The following is a 24,402-nucleotide window of genomic DNA, read 5'->3' as shown; positions in this document are numbered from 1 at the left end:
ATATTAGGTGGTAGTGGTGTAAACTCCGAAGCAATTGTTCAGATCGGATCACTATAGCATATTATAGCTGCCATACAAACTGACCGATCAAAAATATGAAAAGAACTTTTTCTACGCTTTCATGCTATAAATTGCACCTGTTAAGGATATTATTGCTTCGGTGCAACAAAATTTACGTTTTTTATGTTATTTTTTGTTGAAAAGAAATATTTAATAGTAATAATGTAAGTAAATGCAAGCGTAAACAAGCATGTTTTTTTGTTTTGCATTTTGACATTCAACAAAAATATTTTTGCGTCAATTTGGCTCAATATTTTTTCATATATTTTTTATATCTTTCAATCAACTGATATACAAATAAATGTAATTTGTATGCAAATATATGCGCCAACCCTTACAAAATGCAATGTAAGCCCACACACGTATATTTTTAAGCACACATTTTCATATGTGTATACGCCTACAAATACAAATGAAAAAAAACACGAAATAAATTCGCCCTTTGCCACGTCGTAGCCACACGCTTTTTCACCTTTTCGCAGCAATTAAGCTGCAATTTAATACTGCCCAATGTCCACTGTCCACTGCCCACTGCGCCAATCAACCGTTAATGGATACTGCAATTTAACATTCATTTACGTTCATTAATTCCGTAGCTGATGGTTATGGCAGCAGTGATGTGCTTTCAGCGAATGAAGCGAAAGTTAATAAATATTCAAATGCGCTTCATATTAAATTACATGCAAAAACAGTGCGAGCGTGTGTTAGCAGTCACAGATACATATGCATATGTGTGTATGGTGGCATTGCCAGGAACGCGTGTGTATAGTCTGGTGTGTGTTTGTCACATTGCTGAGCCTATTAAAGCCGCCTTCGGTCAATTTTCCACATACTTGAGCAGCAATCCACTTACTTTGCTTAATTTTTATTTTGAAAGCCGACTGCATTCGTTGTTAATGGCAAGTGAATGCAATTGGGCGTCAAAAGTCAATGCGGGATTAAATCATAAAGGTGTGTGTGTGTGTGATTTCATTTGAACGCGTTGACAAAGCCTAGTAATTGCGCGCGTGTTTATTTAATGTCTGTAAATTATGTTTATTTCTTGATTCAAGCATTTTTCCGGTTAAAGTACAATAATTGTTTGCGTGTTAATAATAAAATATTTATTAAATTGAAGTTATTTACACATATTTAAAATAAATTTTTTATTTATTTTTCTTAATGAGACATATTCATGAAAATTGTTTATTTATTATTATAACTTTTAGTTCTGTTCGAGACTTTAATAATAAAGTATCACATCAGAATACCGAAAGAGTTTCGGAAGAACATATGCACAAAAAAATTTTATTTTCAGACGTGGAATTCTTTTTCGTGACTTCCGGATTTTTAAATAAACACTTCGGTATCCCGAAAATTTTCGGAATTTATGACTATATTTATAACAACTAATTAATGGAAATTTAAGGGACTGATTACTAGTTAAAAAAAAAAAATTTTGCACTTTTAGTCTCGTGTATTTTATTTTCGCGTTGACTACTTATAATATAAAAAACTATAATAAAAGAAATATATTTTTCATCCTTCATCAGCATTGCGGCATTTGAAAGTGTTCATGATGTGATCTCGAAAGTTTGTGGTGCGAACTCCAACTATTTTCCGTTTCATAATTATTATCATAAAATATGTGTTTAGAAAATTTAGCCGCAAAATAATTTTTTTAATAAACAAGATAAAGACTAAATTGAATCAATACCCTTCAGGTATAAGTTTAAATAATTTTTTTTTTTTTTGTAATAATTTCGTTTCATTTATTTTTTACTTCGAGAAAATCTATTAAAGCAGTAAAGCCTATTAATATTGAATATTGTTTCATTTTTTTAGAAATGCTTATGATAAAATATTTTAGTGCTGATTTACTATCGCATGCGATTTTATTTCAAACAAAAATTGTATGATGTACCATATGTATATATATCTTTCTTAATTCTGATAAAAGCTTTATGGTATGCGATTTTTGCATGAAATCGATATATTTTTTTTATTTTAATGCATATAGAGTTTGTAATAAAAAATTACATAAAAAAGTGGAAAAAAGTAAATTAAAGAATATATTTTTATTTAAGAAATTTATTTAAAAGAAAACATATTTTAATAAAATCTTCATACTTTTAATATGTGATGCAGTTGAATTAAGACAAAAAAATTTTTTAATGTCTCATATAATTTGCTTAATTCTTAATAATTATTTATAGCATGCGATTTTTGTATTACCTCGAGATCTTTTTGTAATTCAATGCTTAGGTATTCTATAGGGTTCGTAATACAAAATGCATTAAATAAAAAATTGCATGAACAAAATTTGTTATTAATTTTATTTTCTTTTTTTTTTAATTTTTTGTTGGTTTTACTTCTCAAATAGTTGAAGTAGGTGGTAGAGGCTGCCCAACTAATCATCTCTAAAGCCTACAACAGCGGTGTGTCTCATAATAATCTCATTTATTTTAATTGTATGGCTTCATTTTATCAAAATGTTTTTATTTGATAAATATTGCTCGATATCCTGCCAAAACGCTTTCGTATTTTACATATCTACAATGCCTCATGGATACGAGTACCCTGTCCTCAATTTAGAAAGAAAATTAAATATAAATATTTAAAGGATCAGCACTGATAACACAGCCCAAACTCACTTGTCGGCGAGTCGAACGACCGCTCATACACAATTAATGAATACTTAATGAATGAACACACACACATACACATCTCTCTGTAATAATATAGAGCTCAGCATAACCCTTGCTATAATTAAATTCAACAAAAAAGCAACAAAAACGCTTAAACCGCTGAGCGGTTGCGAACAACAGTTGGCACCATTCGAAATTTGATAAACCCAACAAAGCAACCACAACAACAACACACAGCGCTAAACTTTCGACAGCTGTGTGGCGAGGGCATTGCGGCCAACGACAGAGGCCGCAGAAAGTTGAAAAAGCCACAAATTGTACGATAGTCGCAAACGAGGCGCTTCAGCTAATATATTTATGTATGTATGTGTGTATGCGAGCGTTCGGCAGTCAATGCGAAATAAATGAATTGCTGTGTGCGAGAGCGGGAAATTGAAAATGGTCGTAAAGACATTATGCATTGAAGTCGTTGTCGTTCGTATGCAAAGTGGTGCACACATAAAAGTAGGCTACACTAACCGGAGGCACTAGAAAAGCACTTAATCATGTTTAATTTGAAATAGCAAAGGATAATGGTGCAGTAAAGATAAATGACAAGGGCACACAGCCACGACAAAGATATAGTTGTACATTTCCATTATGTTGTAGTAGTAGTTGTTATTGTCTTTCATGTTGTATTCATGCTATATTCGCAAGCTTACTCGCTTGACACTTTGCTGAGTGCGTTCGAGCGCCTGCGTGGCTACAAATTAATGGAAATGTGTGAAAAATTAATTGCGTGTACGGGAAGTGTTGAGTGACGCAGTGTAACGGTGTATTATTGGAAAAAGAGGTTGACGCCCATACATGCTTTAAACGAGCAGCAGGTTTCACAGGCATTTAGCCATGCTTAAATAAATAATTACGAGCGAAAAAAATGTGTATTCGAAATTTTTTTTTTTTTTAATATTATTTGCTAATAAAATTTTTTTTTTTTTATAAAAAAAATTATAAACAAATATTAAATAAATTTTTTTTGTCCAATAAAAAAAAACTAGAAAAAGAATTTATTGGGTAAAAAATATTATTTGCTAATGAATAAACACTTTTTTTCTAAAAAAAAAAGCAGAATAAATATTATTTTTAAAATGAAATTTGATGAGGAAAATATATTTATTTATTAGAAAAAAGTTTTATTTATTAGCGAAAAAATTTATTTATTAGCGAAAATGTTGATTTATTTAAAAAAACGTATATATTTTATATGTCAGTATGATATTAATTTAAAAAAAAAACTTTTATTATTAGCAAGACATAATTTTTATCCGAAAAAAATATTTACTTTTGAACAATTTGTATTTATTAGCAAAAATTATTTTTAAAGAAAAAAATACTTATTTATATCAGAAAAATAAAATTAATAAAAATACAGAAGAAACTTTAGTATATTTGCAAACATTATTTTATGAGGAAAAAATATTTATTTGTAACAAAAAAAAAAATATTTAATTGAGAAAATTCGTTGGAAGTAGTAGAAATGCATTTTATTACACTATTTATTTTTAACTTGGAAAGTTTGGGTAAATATTAGACTAATCTTACATTGATAATTCATATGTGTATGTATGTGTGTATATTTATGATTTTTATATATTTTTTTTTTGGAATTATTCGCATCAATATGAAATCGCACAAAATGCTTTACGCGCATTCACGCGCTATTTCTCTTTGCTTTTCACACGCGCCTCGTCTGCATGATATTGCAAATTCATTGCCACAATTCGAATTTTATTCATGATTTTGCATAAAATGCAGTGATTTTCATATTTACATATTTGCACACATGTCCTTTTTGCTGGCATCTCGCTTTCATATGAAACGGTTTAGTTGTTGAAAGTGCCACAAATCCCTGAAACTATGCAAAAAGTGTCATTTGAGTTTAAATGTGCTCAGAAAAAGCGGGTGAAGCGTGAAATATCTGTGGTATGGACTACTAAAAATTTTGTGTGTATGTAAATAAAATAAATTTAATACTATTAGCTGATGATATAATATATTGGGATAGTGAAAGTGATATGCATCAATGTTAGTTGCTGATACAGTAAAGTCAACAGGCGACCCGCTCATGTGAAAGCTTAATCTTTTTGTAATTGTTAGTACAATATTTTGCCTAAAATAATTCAAGGTTGGTTTGTAGAATTTCAAAACTTCCTCTAGAAGCTCCTGTGATACCTGCTTTTTGCTTTTGACTGCTCAGCATGTAGCTAAATTGCTGCTGCGAAGAAAAGTCCGTTGAATTCGAGCTAAAATTAAGTGAATTGAAAGTGACTGAAGCTAAGCTGAGCTCTTTGCCGTCTATGCCTTGTGAAATATCACTTTAAAGACTAATGAGAAGGTTTAGCTCGCTTCTACCAAAATTTTTACTAAATTTTTTTCTGTGCCAACTCCCTGCTAGGTGCCATTATCTACGTATTGCAAATATATATTTACAAATACAAATTCGCCAATCTATAGAAATCCAAAAATATTTATTTGTATATACGCCACTTCACACTTGATTGCACCAGCAACATTTAGCTGCCGAACCACAATTTAACATCGCTTGGACAAATTGCATTGACACGTACGCTTGATAGCAGCAGCGGTATTGTTGTTGGTTGTACCGAACATACACGTATATAAGCAAATTAATACACGGATATATATGCATTGATGGCTTTAAAAGCACGTAAGCGGAATTCAATGGTGAAAAGAGTGTGGAAATATTTTAGAAGTACACACAGATACATACAAGCATAGTTAAAGTGAGTACTCGCAATGTGAATGATGTGGCTATGGGGAAGCAAAAATTCAAAATAATTCAATAAAAGTTATGATAAAAGCAACAGCGAATAACGCAAAAAAAAACTAAAAAAATATAAAAGTTTAAAGTATTAATTTCGCTTTAAATACTGTTACCAACTCACAAATGCGAGAGCATATTTATTTGAGTGTCTCGCCCAACCATAAGTTAAAGCAAAACATTATTACTTACTGTTATGTCATTTGCCTACCATAAATTGTGGTAAAGTTGGCCCCGTCTGCTGCGCTACTAGCTTATAATCTGTTGATAAATGGACTCCATCATCAATCATTTTCACTGGAATTTTCATTTCGATTGCATTTAATCAAAATAATGGTTTTAGTGGTTTAAATGGTGTCATGAATACAAATATTGCAATATATCAACCTACCAAAATATTCTATAGAAATAAAAATCAAAAATATGATATCACAATACCGAAATTTCGGTATTTAAGTTTTACGTTTAAACGTTTTATGCACAACGTTTGGCTCATATTTTGTTAAATAAAATTAAAAAAAAAAAAAATCGGGATCTCGATATTAAAATCCCGAAATTTCGGGATTACAGTTTCTATTAAACGCTATGCTCATGCACATTTTCATACATAAATATATAAAATATTTCGGGACCCCGAATTCATAAACCCAAAATTTCGGTATTACTGCTTCTATTAAAGCAGTGTTTATGCAGCTTTTGATACGCCTACATATAAAGCAATATAAATCAAATGCCTTTCATTGGCTTTCATAACATTACTACGCATTTGGCGCTTAATTTGACCACGCATTATGCTTAGCTGGCTTATAAACGAATTAGTAACTGATTTATGAATTCTGCATAGCAAAGTTATTATTGGCTTATCATATTGATTATACAAGTACAGCTTACAGTGTTTACCAATTTCGCAAACGGAGGCAGCAACAATAAACAATTAGCGGCGTTGTGGGAAAATCAAAAATTTCGGCGCATAAATAATTTTGAGCATGAGTGTTGAAAAAAGCGTGAAATTTTGTAATGCACATGAATGAGTTGGTAAGCATTTGAATTTTTTCACAACGGTTGGCAACGAAATATTTTTACTCTTCACAGTTTTTCTTTAAACTACTTTAAATATTTTCGTTGACTATTTATTGATTATTTATTGTATATTTATACTACTTATGCTAAAAGGTAGCTGGTTAAATAATATAGAGTTTAAATTTTTGTTTGCAAAGTCCATATTCGCTACGTAAAAAAAAAATTTAGCATACCTTAAGGCGCGATTTGTGTATTTTGGTCACTGTAGCTCAAACTGTTAATTGTATAAAGTTTTTGCCTTAGCAGCCCCCAAGTAAAATTATCCGGCGCACATTTTTCTAGAATATTCAAACTATACAGCTTGCTCGCAAATGCATTTTATTTCGAGTAATTGAAAAAAATGTTGAAAATGACACTTTTAACAGCGAGTTATACGTTTGAAAGGTACTACAAAATTATTCTACGTAAAGTTTTACTATACATACAACTCTATATTTCGTGCAAACATGAATTTTAGGGCATTTTGTACTTTTTTTTAATTATATAAATTGACTTACCAATATTTCTAGCTATTTTTTCTATAATGTTAACTTAATATTATATTTCAATATATTATTTTCATTTAGTAAAAGTAAACTTAGAATTTAAGACCTACAGCCATAACGCAAGCATGCAACAAATGTGTATTGCTAACGGCGACAATTGTAACGAACTGCAAGTGTATTAGTATCTACTAATAACAGCTCTAAGGAAGGCAAATACGCATTTGTACATATAACATGACAATGAAATACACCAGTGCACACACATACACATGTGTACGCCCGCATTTCAATGCTTCAGTATTGCTACAGCATATGCCGACAGCTGATAGCATTACAAGCGACAACTAACAGCTTACGGATTTGCTGGCTAAATGAAATTGCCGACGTGTTATCCATGCCTTGCGAAGACACCAACAGCACACATGCCAAACACTATATAAATACTGAGTGCAAACGGAAAGCAAATGCTCATGTATATAAAGGAGTATGTACACCTATAAGCCGCTGTCAGTGTATGCCTGCATATGTGTGTGCATATGTCAGTTGCTATGTGTGAGTTGTGATAGGCAACGCTGGCACACACACAACAGTCGTGTCAAAAGAAGCTCTTCAGCAAACGGATGTAGTGTGTATGAGTTGAAGGCATAACAACAAATAACAACTCTACTTGTGGTCGTCATTTGTTGGGTTTCATGCGTCGTTTAGCAGCTTGCTTTTTTCCACTGACACTCCTGCTAAGCACATACATATATAGAATATGTGACGACTGCATGGAGCTCGTACAAGTGGCAAGTTGTTAGGCGTGCACACTTCACTACTGCTTTTGATAGCAAAATCCGGTCATAAGGAGGTGCGGTGAAGTATGCGCGCCGCTAGGCGGCTTGTAGCCACATGTTGAATAGGTATTTAACGACAATAGGCCACCGCATACATGCAAATAACAATATAAATTGCAAACCACTTCCATCTATTTACACGTAGTGTAGTTTAAGGAAGCTGTTGCTACAGTGGCGCTGTGCTGTTGCCTCTTATCAATATCGTAAATACACATATAAAGTAAGCAGGCTTAGCATATACACATACAAATTGTTGTTGTTTGGTATATAGAGGCACATAAGCACAATATATGCGTCAGCAACGCAGCTAAGACTCCCGTTACTCAACACATTGCACGCTGTTGCGCTGCCATTTACTTTATTATACATACTTATTGCAGATTTTGCTTTGGCAACGTCTTAGCGCGCATATTTGTATGCCCTCTTAAATCTCATATAAATTGACAGGCACTTACAAATTTGCTGCAAAGCATAAAAAGCAACAGCAGCAAGCAAAAGTAAACAAAAATAAGCGCAAAAATAAACAAATCTTGGCAGTTTTCTTGCTAAAGAACACATTTTTAAGCAGTGCGTCGGTGCGTATGAGTGACATTTTTTATGCTGTTGCTACTGGCATGCCATATTCTCCATTACATTGCTGCTGTTACACGCTGGTATGCCGTATTCTTTCGTATACCGCAGTTACACATACATACATACATTTTTCCTCATCTCGTTCATCTTTTGTTTCGCTTTGTTGCTGCTTGGCATTTACGCTTCTCGTTGTGGCATAACACATTTGTATAGCTTTTCTGCATATTTCGTTGAATTTTATGGAATTTTTGTGCGAAAAATATGAAAAATGTTAGCGCATAGTTTATATGGCACTGCAGAAATAGCTAAATACTCGCACATGACTCTTAGCAATGCTACAGTTTCTCTTCACACACACACACACACACACATATTTGTATGTAAATTATTTAGCTGTGTAGGATATTTAGTGCAAATAGCAAAATAAAATAGCATACACATTTTTATGTAAAATTTATGTTGACTGCGTTGGGTAGCTGAAAGAATGGCTGATTTAAAGCGGAAAGATTGTAGGTTGAAGTGTGCGCACACAGAGTATTGCAAAGCTTCTGCTTTGCACTCAATATAAATAAATTTTAAAAATCTTAGCATATTTTAAAGAGCATTTGTGTTTCTTGTTTTAGCTAAAGTAACTTATTAAACGTTTGAAAAGTACATATACTTTTGGCACAACCTGCATACTGCTCCGATCAAACATAAATGGCTTATGCGATTTTTTTTTTTTGTGTACCAAAGGGTCATATAAAAAACTTTACTTTTTTTATAAGCAGCCTAAAAAACACAATAAATAAAAACCAAGAAAAAACGTTAAATTCGGTTGCAGCTATAATACCCCACATAGATGCATTTCTTATAGCATAAAAGGCTATAAAAAATCTTCAACTTGATTTTGATCGAACAGTTTGTATGGTAGCTATATGCAATAGTAGTCCGATCTGAACAATTTTTAACGAAGATCGTAGCCTTGCTTTGGATAATAATTTAGAGTAAATTTTGTAAAGATTTCTTGTTAAATATAAAAGTTTTCCATACAGAGTTTTTATTTTCACCGGTTTTATAGTGTTGCTGACGTTTCCTGATGGGTGTTACAAACTTTGTGGCCAACTTAAAATACCCTGTTCGGGTTATAATAAAAATACACTAAGAAGAATAAATAAAGATTACTTATATCAACAGGTTTTATGTATAAAACTTCAATTAAATATTTTGTGAAAAAGAGAGTAGTTTTTTTTTACTACGCAACTTTTCTTCTCTTTAATGGCAACAAGCATATTTCATAAAATAATCTTCTATAACGCACTGATACTTTTATATAATCACAACATCGCCTTTGCGAACACACACTGTAAAGCCGGTACCAAATCCAATCACAACACACACAACTGTTGTACGTTTATTAATGGCAATGAGTTGATGTCGGTGCTGTCGGCTGCCAAAGGTTGAAGGTTGCCGCACAGTCAAGTGCGAGCGCAAAAGTCAACACGAACTGCGAGCATAATTTGTCGGGTTAAAAGTCAGACAGCAACAAAAATATAAACAACGCGGCCATTAGTTGGCGTTTGACGAGTGTACAAACAAATTGTGTAAATATTAGCGCAATAAAGCGAGCGCTAGCCGTTGGCGCTGATGGCAATCACAAAAATTATTGCAGTGCGCGGCTCGCGGTGTGAAGCTGTGCTAGCATACAGGCTTTCATAGATATATATACCTATAATGTTTTTTTTTTTTTGCTTCAGCTTATAGTCTAGTAGCTAGTAAAGTATGCATAGTGGCGCCGAAATTTATACTAAAACTAAAATTTTATATCATCTTAATATGTTTTTGCCAACTGCTGCTATAAATGCACTATAATTCGTTAAACATTTATTTCTTAAGCTGAAAAAGTGTTGCATAATAAGAGCACCATGTGCAGCGCAGCTTAAGATGTGTTTATAATTTGCACGCTTAATTAGCGGCAATCAGAAATTAAGTTTTCATTACCAGCCTTTAATAACAACCTTTTATTCACAGCATAGCACATGGCGTCGTACACTGCGTATACACAACTTACAATGCGCGATATTTGCTCTGCGCAGCGTCAATGCCAATGTGAATTGTATTTAATTGGGAAACACATATATATGCATGCATGCGCATTAACTTTAATGTCGTTTTGCCAACAGCAGTTCCATTGCTGAGCCTTAAAGTCTTCGCTGCTTCATTTGCTTTCGAGTTGTTTCGTGTGACGTTTATACATTATTCCTTACGCACAACGTCAGTTGTTATTGTTTTCTGAGATTTTCTGCTTGTTTGTTAATTGCCGCACAGGTTTTATATACGTATATGTATTTTTTTTTTATATACGATGTATATAAAACCTGTGCGTATATATATGTTCACATATGCTAGCTCTTATGTTTTAACAGCAACAATTTTGATTGCTAATTGCGCGATATTACTGTTTCTGTACATACATACGTGTGTGTACGCTTGTAAAAAATACATACAAATATATATACTCAGCACAATATAAATTATTGTTTTATTTATTTTTTTTCCTCAATGTCTACAGCGTCAATTGTTGGCTGTAAGCGCATAAAAGCTTTCGATTCGAATCGCATAATGGCTTTGGCGTCATTGATTTTTTATTAATAACTGCTCTAAATGCTTAGAAATTTATTATACAGCAGTTTTTTGTGGTAGTCATAATATTTATTTGTATCGGCTGCTAGTCATTTAGGGTGAAGGGAATCAATAAATTTGTATTAAGTGCATTACAAGGCAGCTAATTGGCATAAATAAATATACTTTGTCGATTTAATGTAGTTTCAAAGATGGTATATTCATGATGGCATGAGCTTTTATTGATTTATTACCAATTTTTGTTTATATCCTAAGCATTTATTGTACAAATTGATTTATTTTTAGCGTTTGAAATTACGAACTGCATAAATGCTTTTGAAGTAGCAATTAATTTTAGTCAAATGAAAGCAAAAATTATACAATCGCCAAAAAATATATTAAACAAGAAAAAACGTTAACTTCGGCTGCAACGAAGTTGTTATCCACTTCGTAGGTGTATTTCTTATAGCATAAAATGGTATAAAAAGATACTTATCTTGGTTTTGATCGGTCAGTTTGTATGGCAGCTATATCGAATAGTGCGGAGATTGTAGCGTTGGCTTGAATACATGTAAAATTTTGCCGCCACATTGCTCCATTTTTATTTATAAAAAAACTCGTGAAGAAATTTTTTACCTAACCTCACTTTTATTAAAAATTGAATAAAATATTAACTGTACTTGCAGTAAAATTTCAAAAAAGACATACATTTACAGTTCAACTCGTAGTTACGCACACATTATGTGCTCAAGAAAGTAATTAAAATATTTCAAATTTGAAGCATGTCTTCACCGAATAACTTCACAAATAATGTTACTCATACGCAGTATGGTGTCTTAATAATGCGCTCACCACAAATGTGCACAAATTATGTTAGTTGCAATAAAATTTTATAGTTTTACTGCATCAAATAGCACTAATAGTCAAATATGAGTAAAAGTTTTGCGATGCATCCGAAAAACTTGTAATTCATGCAATTTTAATGATATACGAGTAAAGCACTCCGAAACTGCCAAATAAATGTAATATATGAAATTAAAAACGCAATGCGGTGGCGCTGTAGTTAACGAGCAGCGGAGATGGCAGTTGAAGTGTTTGTAGAAAATGTATGAGAGGGCGGGCACACGCGTACGCGCCGACATATAGCAAATAAACGTATAATTCACACGCAATTTTAATGGAATTTTTCAAAGCCACCACAGCATGCACTTGAATCACATGTACCACTGGCATCTCTGTTTATATGTGTGTGTGTATGCGTTTATGCACGTGTGGCTTTGATTTACAAGTTACGCTTAGCCGTCCGCGTGTGCGCATGTAAATGACTGCAGGTGAGCCATGTCGTATGATGAACATTTATTTGCTTAAGGCACTCGCGCGGCGCATACATTTTATATTTACATATGCACACATAAACATTTATACTTGTGTGTGGAGCATGTATTATGTGCAAATATTTGCGCATGAATTTTAATAAAATCGCAACAGCTGTAAACCGCCAAATGCATGTCGGCGCAATTAAAGCGAAACTGGGCACTAAGCAATATCAAATTTAAATTTATGCGCAATTTTTTTACTTTTTTATTTTAATTTAATTTTTTTATTTTTTTTGCGTTTTTTTCTACACAAATTGTTTTGTATTTTTTTTTATGCAAATTTGCTGAATTTATTTTTTTTGCATACATTTTTCTATACTTTCCTTGCAACCAGGCGCAATGTTAGCGGAAACGAATACGCGTGAGTGCGCTTTTTGTCTTTGTTGTTGTCGGTCTAGCGCGTGGCAAAACTTTTGTTCGTGCTTGATTGTGCTCGTTTGAGGGGTGCAAAATTACAATGAATCTTTTCAATGGCATTCGTATTGAAAGAGTGTTTTTATTTCGGCTCTTGATAAAATTCGTTTCAGTACAGAAAGGATGTGAAGCAATTTTGTGCTAGAATCGAGTAATTTTTCTAGCATTTAATGAAATTTTAGTGATATTCCTTTTTTATTAATAAAGTTCCGAAATTAAATTTTTTTTATATTTATAATTACAAAGTTTTTAGTTTCAAATTTTTTAAATTAATTTTATTAATTAAATATTTTTATTAATAAATTAATAAAAAATTTATAAACAGTAAGTAAGTTATAGCATAAATAAATATTTTATTTTAATTAATAACACTAATTTTTTTATTAATTAATTAAGTTTTTAAAATTAATTTTATAGTGATTTTTATTAACTAATTTTAAAACGAAAAAAAATTAAAAATTAACTTAATTAAAATTTTCTTAATTTAAAAAATTTACTATTTAAATTCAAATAATTTAATTATGCAATAATTGTTAAATAATATAATTATTTTATATATATATATATATATATATTATTTGTTTTAATAAAAATTGTTGAGCAAAACAAATTTCATAAAAATGCTTAAAGAAATTATATTTTTCACTGGACAGTTAAAAAAATATATTTATGCCATAATAAATAAAGTTATAAATTTTTGTTCGAAAAACATTTTTTTTTCAATATGTATAATTACATAGCAGGAATTTCAATAGGTATAGTTCCAAAGTTTTTAAACGAATTATGTTAATTAAAAAGTACATACCAATTCTAAATAATAATAAAGACATTTAAAAATTATCGCATAATATAAATAAATTATTTTAATTAATATTATTTTTTATTACTTAATTTAAAAAATAATAATTATTTAAATTAAAGTAATTTAATTACGTAATAATTGCTAAATAATTTAATTTTTTGTTTTATAAATTTATATTATTAATTTTAACAAAATTTGTTGGGGAAAAAAAAGTTATAAAACTGCATAAAGAAACTGCACTTTTTGCTGCAGTGACAGTCAAAAATATGGTATATAAATTTTTTTTTAAATTTTTTTTCTAAAATCGAATTCGATCTAATAAAAACTAAATATGGTAAAAAACTGTAGTTCTTCACAATAATTAACTAAAGAAAGGCTACAATATCTTTAAACATTTTTATTTTATTTTTTTTTTTTATAAAATTTGTTATTTGAAAAAAATATATTATATTTTATAATTATTATCAAATGTATTGATATACAGTTTTTTATTTCAACATGAAAATATTAGAATTAAAATATTTAAAAAAAGATAAGAAAAAGCTTTATACATTTTCAGTTTAGTGACTTTTTGATAAATTTATTATTTAAAATAATGAGTTGAAAACAATTATATCAATTTCAGATTTTCTAATTTTTTTCATAATTATTTCTCTAAATTTTTTTCATAATAATTGTTTTCAATAAAATTTCTTACTTGAAAAAAATATAAATAATGCTTTCTTTGCTTTTGTATTGATTTTTTAAACCCACATGAAAATACTAAAATTAAAATATTTTTTAAGTTGAAGCGCCCTCTACATCAATTATTTGAGATTGAAAGCGCTAAAGGCAATTGAAAAATATAACAAATAACAATTTTCCAGTCAAAGGCTATCTGAAAATCTTTAAAGGTATGCAGGCTAATATAAAAGTTGACCCTCGGCGCTAATTAGAAGGCTAAACGAAACGAAACAGCAACCCTTACAGCACGTCCATAACCCAAGCAATCAATGCCGTTTCAAAAACGAATTGCCTTTATTACTGTTGTCGCTGATTTCATTTTACACAAAGATAAAAAAATAAAAATGAAAATAAATAAAAATTCTTGGAAAGTGAAAAAAAAAATGAAAAATGAAAAGGAAATTAGTTTGTAGGATTTGTGCATCATTTTTCAATTCAACTTTCAAATCCCAACATTCTTTACTGCTCGCGCTTTCATGTCAAATTCACTGGCATAACCGGAGCTTGTTTATCCTACAACTGTTGTTCGCTGTAGTTATTGTTGTACAGAAAACAATTTTTTCTACCAACAAGCGTGCTTTTTACCACCTCGTTGTGTTTAACTCCACAATATCACAGCAACGGTGTTTTATCTGCGCCAGTTTGTGTCCTCTCGCTCTTCTTCGTTCCACTCAAATACTTCTGCTCTCATTTTCCTTTTGCGCTCAAGCATTCATTCAGTCATTCATTTACTCACAGCTTTACTTTTTTATTCGAGTGGCCCATTTCATTTACTGCATAAAATCTTTTCTCTTTTTTTTGCTTTTTTTAGCTCCAACAACCACACCTGATTCAGGCTGTGTCCATTGATGCTGACGGTCCTGCCGCTCCACCCTACGACCTGGACGCGTTAATAAATCAGCTTGTGTATCCAAATCCGGTATATCAATTGCATGTAAGTACGCATATCCTCTGTACAACTGTTTGTTACATAAAAAGGCAAAAAGGTGTACGGGTTGCTTTGCTTCAAAAATTTCCTTTTATTATTTTTCATTTTTTTTTTCAATATTTCCTAACTTTATTATTGAGAAATCAACGTAAAAGGAAATTTTTCCGTCGTGAAGGGGCAGAGTAAAGCGGTTAGAGGAGGTTCAAGCAGGTGTATTTGATTTCGAAATTGAACATGATTCGTTCCGTCATTTTCCTTTCCATCCTTTGCTCGGTGTTAAGTATAAAGCTTAAAAGGGATTAGGAAGATATTACAAAAGAGAGGTGTGGAGAATATTATAAAATTAAATTAAATTTGCATTTTTAGCAGAGAGAAAGAGTTGAATTTGTTCACATTTAATGCCATAAATAGAGAGAAAATTATAATACAAACTTAACAAAAGCGGAAATGGGAGGACAGAAGGATGGCTAAGAAATTGCTTTAAAATTTACTCTACTTTTTAATGATATGCAAAGATTGCCAAATGATCTATGATTGGTCCAAATTTTTAAAATATATTTGCTCAGTGTAAGTTTAAATATTTATAGAACTATTAGTAGCCAAAAAAAGAGGTAATGAATCTGAGATAAATAAATGTTTCATACCTTGTTAAGATTATAATCTTTCATCAGTGTTCAATTTTTGTACGGCTGAGAATGAAACATCTCGGCAGGCTTACTTTTGGTAAACCAACTGACATTAGCCTCAACAAATTTGTGATATTTTCAAAGCGCTTTGTCGATTTGAAAGGGTATTATGATTTATTATATAGTAGTTTTAAGTAACACAACGTATCGGCATTCTAAGCTGTCCAAGTGAGATCACTGGAGAGGAATAATAGCCCTAAAAGTGGCTTTCCATAAATAATCTTCATTATATAACATCATTAAATACATAGACTGAGTTGTCTCTAATCAAATCAGAGTCAAAATTAATATCGCCAAAGCCGACCGACTGTCTCTAAGGTAAACTGGGTCTCAAATAATCAAAACTCTCCTCTAATCCAAATCTGTCATCATTGGATATAATTGAGCGTGATCAAATGAATATCCTTTAGATTCATATTAGATTATACGAGGTTACAACTCCGAGAGTTATCTGAGTATGTTCCAGCAAATCTTACAAATCCAAGTTATGGTCAATTCGAAGAATATCAGAGATCCCTAAACTTTTCACCAGCTCAGATATATTTATTAAATAATACCAAGTCAGCCTGAAACCCAGTTTGAAGGATTTTCGATAAAGTAAAGCGAGACCGACCCTATTTCATATCCATTTTGTAGATTTCACTATACTACACAGATGTACAGAACTCTCTAAATACCGGAACTTCTACTTCATTACTATGAGCTGATTTCACTTGAACAATGAGACGTACGAGCGCTCGAGATAGTATCAAATTTAATATACCATACTTGGATCTTTTCCTTCGGTTCCATTTTTTTTAATGCCCGCCAATAGGTACCTTATATTGCAGAAGCTCTAATTGGACATCAATAGTTCCCAACATGAAATAAAACTAGACCTTTCAGAGCCTTCAGTATTGTATAAATTCCTATACGCCACTCTCTCTCTTTCGCCCGCAGGCCTCCGCGCTACGCAGTCAATTGCGCAACTTGCTGCGCGAACGTCAGCTGGCCGCCGACTCTGCCGCTCCTAACGAGTATGAGCAGGTTTACAACGCTGCAGCGCCAGACTATGACTATATCGACGAGGACAAACGTTCCGTGGCCGCCTTGGCCGCACAGGGCATGTTACATCCCAAACGCAGTTTGGCAACACTCGCCAAGAACGGACAATTGCCGTCGCTGCCCGATCCCGATGACGCCGAACCGACGACACAAAACGAAGACAAGCGTTATGTTGGCGCACTGGCGCGCGGCGGCGGTTTCGCCACCTACGGCAAACGCAACATCGGCACACTCGCACGTGACTTTCAGCTGCCACAAAATGGCAAACGCAATCTGGCAACATTGGCGCGCTTGGGACTACTCACCAAAGGTGACGGCAGCAAGCGCAATTTGGCCGCTGTGGCACGTTACAATTCGCACGGACGCCAGGCCACGCTCGCACCAGCTGAGAAACGTAACATCGGCGCACTGAAAGCATCACCCGTGCATGGCATACAACACAAGCGCGATGAGGATGAGGTCTACTTGCCGGCCAGTTTCTTCGGCAGCGACATGGACTATGCTGAGTTTATGCCCAACTATTGGCTGTATCCCAGCTATGCCGATTTGGACTGGGGTGATTTTGGACGCGCACAGAAACGCTTTCTAGGTGAGTGAATTATATGGTTGGCATAACTTGTATGTTTGTATATACATATATAGGAAGTAAGCGCGGATGAAGCGAAGTGTGATTGTAAATAAGCTGCGCTGAAAGAGAGCGCATATGTATATATATTATATTATATAATAACTGCTATATTTAAGAATATATAAGCACTTATATAAACATATATAAAATAACACATACACAACTATTACATAGTATAAGCTAATAAGCGCATAAACTGTAATATATAAATATATATATATTGTATATTATGTACCATAACCACTATGCATCAACATTTAAAGATACCTCCAGGAATCCCGAACTTTTTGGCATCGAAAACGCTGCACCACGCGCCGCTTCTGACTATATGCCGCTTATTGGTGGCTTGGATCCCGGTGAAGAGGCTGCGCTGTCGCAAGAGGACACGCTAGATGTGGCTGCCGAACCGCCGAAGGAAGCACCTTATGGCCCGCCACAACAAAAACGGCACATTGGCGCCGTCTACCGCTCGGGCTTCTTACCCACCTATCGTTCGTTGCGCAGCATCACCGGCAGCTTAGGCGGCAGCATCGGCGGCGGTGGCGGCCGTTTTAGTCGCTCTGGACGTGCCAGGCAATTTGTATGAGTAAATTGCGGTGAATTTGTGTGTTAATTGCTGATGAACCTACATGCATACCTACTGTACCTACTACTACACATACATCTATATATATACATGTATATATATATATATATTTCATTGTAACTCGTAATAGCAAGTGATTCGTTTTGAATTGTGTCCTCGTATAACAGTTAACGTGTAGCTGCACTGATGCACTGCTCCAAAACGATGAACGCATTGTGTTCGCCTGTGTCCTGTCTCTAGAAAAGCATCGTGTAATTTGAAAATTTTTCTCCTTTGTTTTTTAATATGAAATTTGTTGTGTGTTTAAAGTTTTTTATTTCAAATATAAATTTTTTTTCAATTTATTTGGAAAGTTGTTTGTGCTATTTGCATACCACATAGTAAATTCTGTCACTTTTCTTCATATTCTTCTTCTTCTTCTTCTTAGTACGTAGTAGTATGTAGCGCATTTCAGAGTAACATAACCTCAAAAATAATATGTATTCCACAATTATATGTGTATGTGTGTTCGAGCTCATAGCTTAGTTTGTGCACGTCTTCTTGTTGGTACGGTTTGATTGGCATGTCTTTCCAATAATTTAAGACATTTACACACTTTTGTCGCTCTAGTTGACTTAACGGCATTCTTCTTATGCGCTTCCGTGTCAAGTATGTGGCAATAAATGTCATTGATTTACTAAAAAATGTTTGAAAACTATTTCTGGCTGCGCTTTGCTTGGAGCTAGTCAACTGTAGTTGGTTGTAAAGTGACTGTGAGCTTTGTGAAATTGTGCGAAAGAATGTAGAGAAGCATTAAAGGTAGGATACAACTAGTTTAAATCGGGCACAAACTTTCAAAATGTTATTATATATAACTGGCAGGAATCAAGAAGTAAATTTGCACGAAATTCCCGCCAAATAGCCATAGACAAGATAGAACCAAGGGAAAACCCCTTTAAAGCGAGGCTTATATCTTTTATCAGCCATTATTTGAAGAACCGAGTCAGAATCATACATTGGGTCATTACAAATTCCATGCTATCTATGTTGCTATCCCTTATAATGGTTATAACTCAGCAGCTGATCATGTTTCTAAGTCTATATATTTCCACAAACCGAAAAATATTCGCCAGAAGTATTTGAAAATATATTTAATAAAGTAACAACCTACGTAAACGTTTGCGATAGACTTTTTCAAAGATATTTGAGTTATCCGAATAAAATATTAGATATACTAGATATATAGCTTCTTTTTTTTCACGAACTATCGATAACACCAACATATTATCACCGTTTCCTGTCTCATCCTTTCATATGTAGAGCATTGTTAACGACAGTTCAATCAGGTGCTCAAAAAGGCAAATTTGTAAGTGTTTAAACTCAAATCCTGGAAAAAATGGGTATGCATTCGATTTGCACAATTTCCCGGACCTATTTCGACATCACTACAGTATTTGGTTATAACATACATCCACTAAAATTCCGTTCGTGAATCTAACATCAATACTATGATGAAGAATCTTGACTTTTAAAATTGTGTAGTATAGACTAATACCACACTGTGAACTTCGAGCAACGATTTCTCACAACGGGTTCTTCTTCTGTACCAAAATTTGTTTCTAGTTGTTTTTTTTTCAATTCAGAATATATGGTTTTTGCCTTCTTTAATTTCGTTAAAATTTGAAGTGTACTTTTAGGAGTTTTGCTCTTTTTTAGTTACGATACAATTTGAAGTATACCTTTAGGAGTAAACGATTTCATATTATAGCTGGTTAAGAATGTTGCGGAACAAATTTGTTGCCAAAACATGTAACGCAATCAATTTCTTTTTGTGAATTCATTTTGAGCATAATTTTCATCAGTTAGGCAGCATTTAATTTTCATAAAATCAAACTTTTCGATTTTATTTTGCAATAAAAACTAAAAATTTCATAAAATAAATGTTTCCTAAAAATGTTGCGCAATACAGCTGCTGCGGCAACATGTTGCCAACGAAATTTCAACATATCTTTTCTGCTTTTGTCTGTTTCCTCGCCTTTATTATGGCAGAAAAATTGTCATATCGGCCATGAAATCAATCTGACAGTAATACGACATTAACTTTTTGGCTCAAACTCATTAAAGGAATAACTGTCAAAGAGTCATTTATCACTGCGCTCGCGAAAGAGTTGCATTGGCAGTCGAAAAAAGTAAAAATGTGTTACTGATAAAGTGGCATTTAATGGCCAGGATTCAGCTACAGACGACGAGTGGGAAGCGTGAATTGATTATAAGGGCATATTAAAGGATTGTAATGCAGATAAATTGCAACGAAGTAATAATGGTGGATGGCTAAAAGGGCAGTTGTGATAAACAGAAAACTGAGCGCCAAGCAGCTGTTATTAAGTTTAGGAAATATGGCTAAAAAAGAAGGCAAAAATAGCAATTTAGATGGAAAAAGTGCTACACTCAGTAACAAAAATTATATAAAAATAAAATTTTTTTTCAAATAAAATTTTTTAAAAATTAAAATAAAATAAAATAAAATGTAAATAATAAAAAGAATTATATTACAAACAAAAATTAAGAAATAATAAAAAAAAAATTAAAATAATTAATAAAAACTTAATAAAAAAATTTAAAAATAATAAAAAAAATTTGGGTAAAAATATTATAATAAAAAAATTAAAATAAAAATATTATATTACAAACAATAATAAAAAAAATTAAAATAATTAATAAAAGCTTAATAAAAAATTTTTAAAATAATAACAAAAATTTTGAAAAAAAAAATTATAATAAAAAAATTAAAATAAAAATTTCACATTTTATAGAAAAATATTTATATTAAATAACGCTTGTTTCTTTGTATTTTCCACTATATCGGCACTCTTTTACACTTACACATGCCTTTTTCACACACAGTTTCTTTGTAGCGAGCTCTCCCACAGCTGTCAAAAACTTAAATTGCCAATTATATTACCTCCCAAACAACTGCAAACACTTTCAAACACACGCACACTAACCACACACTCGCATTAACGCACATAAACTCAACAAAATATGTAGTCACTGCTTTTTATTTTATTTTCACGCAACATCTTGTTCTCTGGTACATTTTTAATTTAATTTCAATTTGTCAAACAAGCTAAGTCACTTTACCGTAAAGTTTTGAGCCTTTTAACTCACTCTTGCTGTACAAGTTTAACAATGAGCGCACTTTTTCATTATTTTATTAGATTTTTTTCCTGTTTTCCCTTACACACTACATTTTATTTTCTACAGTTTACAGTTTTATTTCACTTCGCTTCTCAATCACGCCACTCACGCACACTTACTTCTTATGTTTTCGCTTTCGTACGGTATTTTCCGATATTATTTGTCGCCTTTCTTTGTAGAAAGCTCTGCAGCTGCAGTTAATTACACGCGGTGGCTTGAAGGCAGTGACATGGTTGCATTGGCAACTCATTCTCGCCCACGCTGCGTGGCGTATAGCTTTTACTGTGCTGTGCACACATTCAAGCGTTGCATACTTTTTGGCTGATTCGCCCCAATTATGTGTAATGACTTCCTGTCTGTATGGGGTTTAGTGAATTTTCTGGCGGTTTAGCTTTCTTACCGAACCAGCAGAGAGTGGGCGTGCTTGCCATAAACGAAAATTGAATTATAGCAAATGTTGACGCACAAACAAATATACAATATTCGTAGCTAGAAGCATTTTAGGTTAGGTGAGCAGATGGTTAAGAGCAAGAACATTATGATAGCAACTTAAATTTTTTTCTCTCTTTTATTTGTTGGCTGTTGTAAGCTTGTGGCTATGGATTGGTAATAATAAAATTTTGTTACTTTTATGTATTTGAGGTTATGTTAGATTTTTACTTAGTTTCCACCGCCGTTTAAGTTTAATTCGATTTCGGAATGTGTAAATAAGTTAAGGAGAGCAATAAACGCTACATCTACAAAGTTTGTGTATGAAAAGCTGTTTCACGTCTTTTTTCATGTCGCCTAAAAGTATGCTAAACACAAATTTTTCAAGCCATATTCAATGATTTATTCCTTCTGCGGAAGAAAATTATCTAAACCTATTTTTCGATTGCTCTACGATGAGATGACTAAGTATTTTAATACACTGAAACAGAAAATTAGTTCTTATGAGTTTACTTGTAATATATATTGAGAAAACGTAAATTTTTCATATATTTTTTAACTTTTTCATTTTGACTAAAACCGTTCAAAGGTTTTCTGGGCACAAAAGACTCGCTAAAATATATTTATGCAATTTTAAAATTTCTTCTTTACAAGAAAATATATCTAGTGATATACGTGTACATATGTATATACCTATGGGCATGTGTGCAATATAAGATTTCCCCGCAAAAACATACTAAAAACACGAAAATCAGTTCTACATAAAAATGTATACACAACAGAATAATCCCGAAAATTTCGGGATCCCGATTTAAAAATTTTCCACATGGAAATAATAAATTAAATTAAGCGGAAATGTGCTGCGGGTATTTTTTTTATAAAATTAGCTACCTAAAAATCAATTCCGATATTTTCGGAATCCGGTTTAGATACAAAGACGTTTTTTATTTGCACTAAATTTTACAAGGCATTAATAACTGATGTCCTTCGACAAAAAATTTCGTGATCCCGAAAATTTTGATACCGAAATTTCAAGATATTTTTAAGTTGTGAAATTGCAAGCTATAAGGTTTGTTATAATAGACTTATTTTTTTCGCTTTTAGTTTAAAAAATTTTAATAACTGTTTCGAGTCGCGTAAAATTTTCGGGATCCCGAAAAATTTGTAATGTCCAAATTTTTTCATATTACAAAAGGTGTGAAACTAAGGCAATGATTTATTTTCTGGCGAAGCCTCTCTACTTGGATAATGGCTTTTTACTTGTTTACATGTACTCTTATGCATTGAAGTATGTATTTATATACATACATACATATGGTGCAGAGTGTGTTTGTTTATAGGTTAAAATCCTAGGCACAACAGCAACATGTAGTTGTCTATTTTTAGAATTTATGTGGGCTGCAAATCATTGCAAAGCTGTTTTTAAAATACTTGTCCTTGTAGACCTGCGTAGGAATAAGTATACACGCCTTACACATATATTACATAAAGGCACTTATGTATGTGCATAACTGCTCGTATACTTGTATATATTGACATTTTTATGAGAATTTATTTGCGTAGACCTATATAAATATGTAGGTCGGTATTTAGGCAAAATCTTTTATGAAGGCTTATGAGAATAAAATTTTTAAATGCCAAATATATGTTCACATATATTTATTTGTATTTGAACGCAAAAATAACGGTAGCAAAATTATATATACGATACATACAGTGCCGCACCTTAAACCACATATAAGAGCTAAAGATCTCCAATTATTGCCAATTACTTGCAATGACGATAGTTTAAAGCTGGTCTTTTGTTATTTTTATTGTTATTGCTATTTCTTATTGTTTCTTGGCAGTCGGTAGAGCACTCGATGGTTTACCGATATCCGCTTCCAGTACATTAAAGTGCTTGAATTATAGCAATTTTGTGGTTTTAAGCTCCCAAATTCGGGTTGGTTACTCAACAGCCTTACAGTTAAGTTTTATTTAGGCAATACGCAATATATTTACAACAAAAACACGCTTACTTGCATAACCACATGTAAATACTTTTGTTAGCCACCATGCAGCCGACACATGCACACGCATTCATAGACATTAAAAAGCCTTCGAATTATCACCAACTCACACACCGCCGAGAATATTTGTCATGTGACTAAATATGCACTCACACACGCATACCAACAAAGCTTTTTGTAAATTTATGTAAATATGTGTGTGTATGTGTAGTATGATAGCAACTTAACTGTGTAATAATTATATATTTGCGCTTGTAACTGTGGCGTGCAGATAAAAGTGCTTAAAGTTTGTAATTACTTTAATGAAGCACGTGTGCGTGTCTACATATGTCTTGAAAAAGCTTATAGGAATCACCATTTGCGAAAATGCTTGATAAGTCTTTCTCTGCAACAGATGATTCTTACGAGCACATAGCATGTGGTCATTGCCCCAAACTTTACACCATTTTTGAACAAGCTCATTAGGTTGTACCTATAAACATTTGTTGTGAATGATTTTTCTCAGCACTCACTTCAT

General features: G+C 32.5%; 1 protein-coding gene across 4 annotated transcripts in view; it reads left to right on the top strand.

Moving 5' to 3' along the window:
- Positions 1-24,402, top strand: part of Nplp1 (Neuropeptide-like precursor 1) — a 46,889-nt gene that overhangs the window by 19,948 nt on the left and 2,539 nt on the right. Inside the window, exons 2-4 of one of the 4 annotated variants that reach the window (XM_036374749.2) lie at positions 15,210-15,332; positions 16,952-17,645; positions 17,948-18,264. In XM_036374749.2, the coding sequence (XP_036230642.2) occupies positions 15,210-15,332; positions 16,952-17,645; positions 17,948-18,264 (1,134 nt within the window). Of the gene's footprint in view, positions 1-15,209; positions 15,333-16,951; positions 17,646-17,947; positions 18,281-24,402 lie in introns of all 4 variants that reach the window. The other 3 variants (XM_014246620.3, XM_036374750.2, XM_070108179.1) reach the window with 3 other exon arrangements.

The sequence above is a fragment of the Bactrocera oleae genome, chromosome 4, assembly GCF_042242935.1.
Source record: "Bactrocera oleae isolate idBacOlea1 chromosome 4, idBacOlea1, whole genome shotgun sequence".
NCBI lineage: Eukaryota > Metazoa > Arthropoda > Insecta > Diptera > Tephritidae > Bactrocera > Bactrocera oleae.
This window is presented reverse-complemented; position numbering and strand designations above follow the sequence as displayed.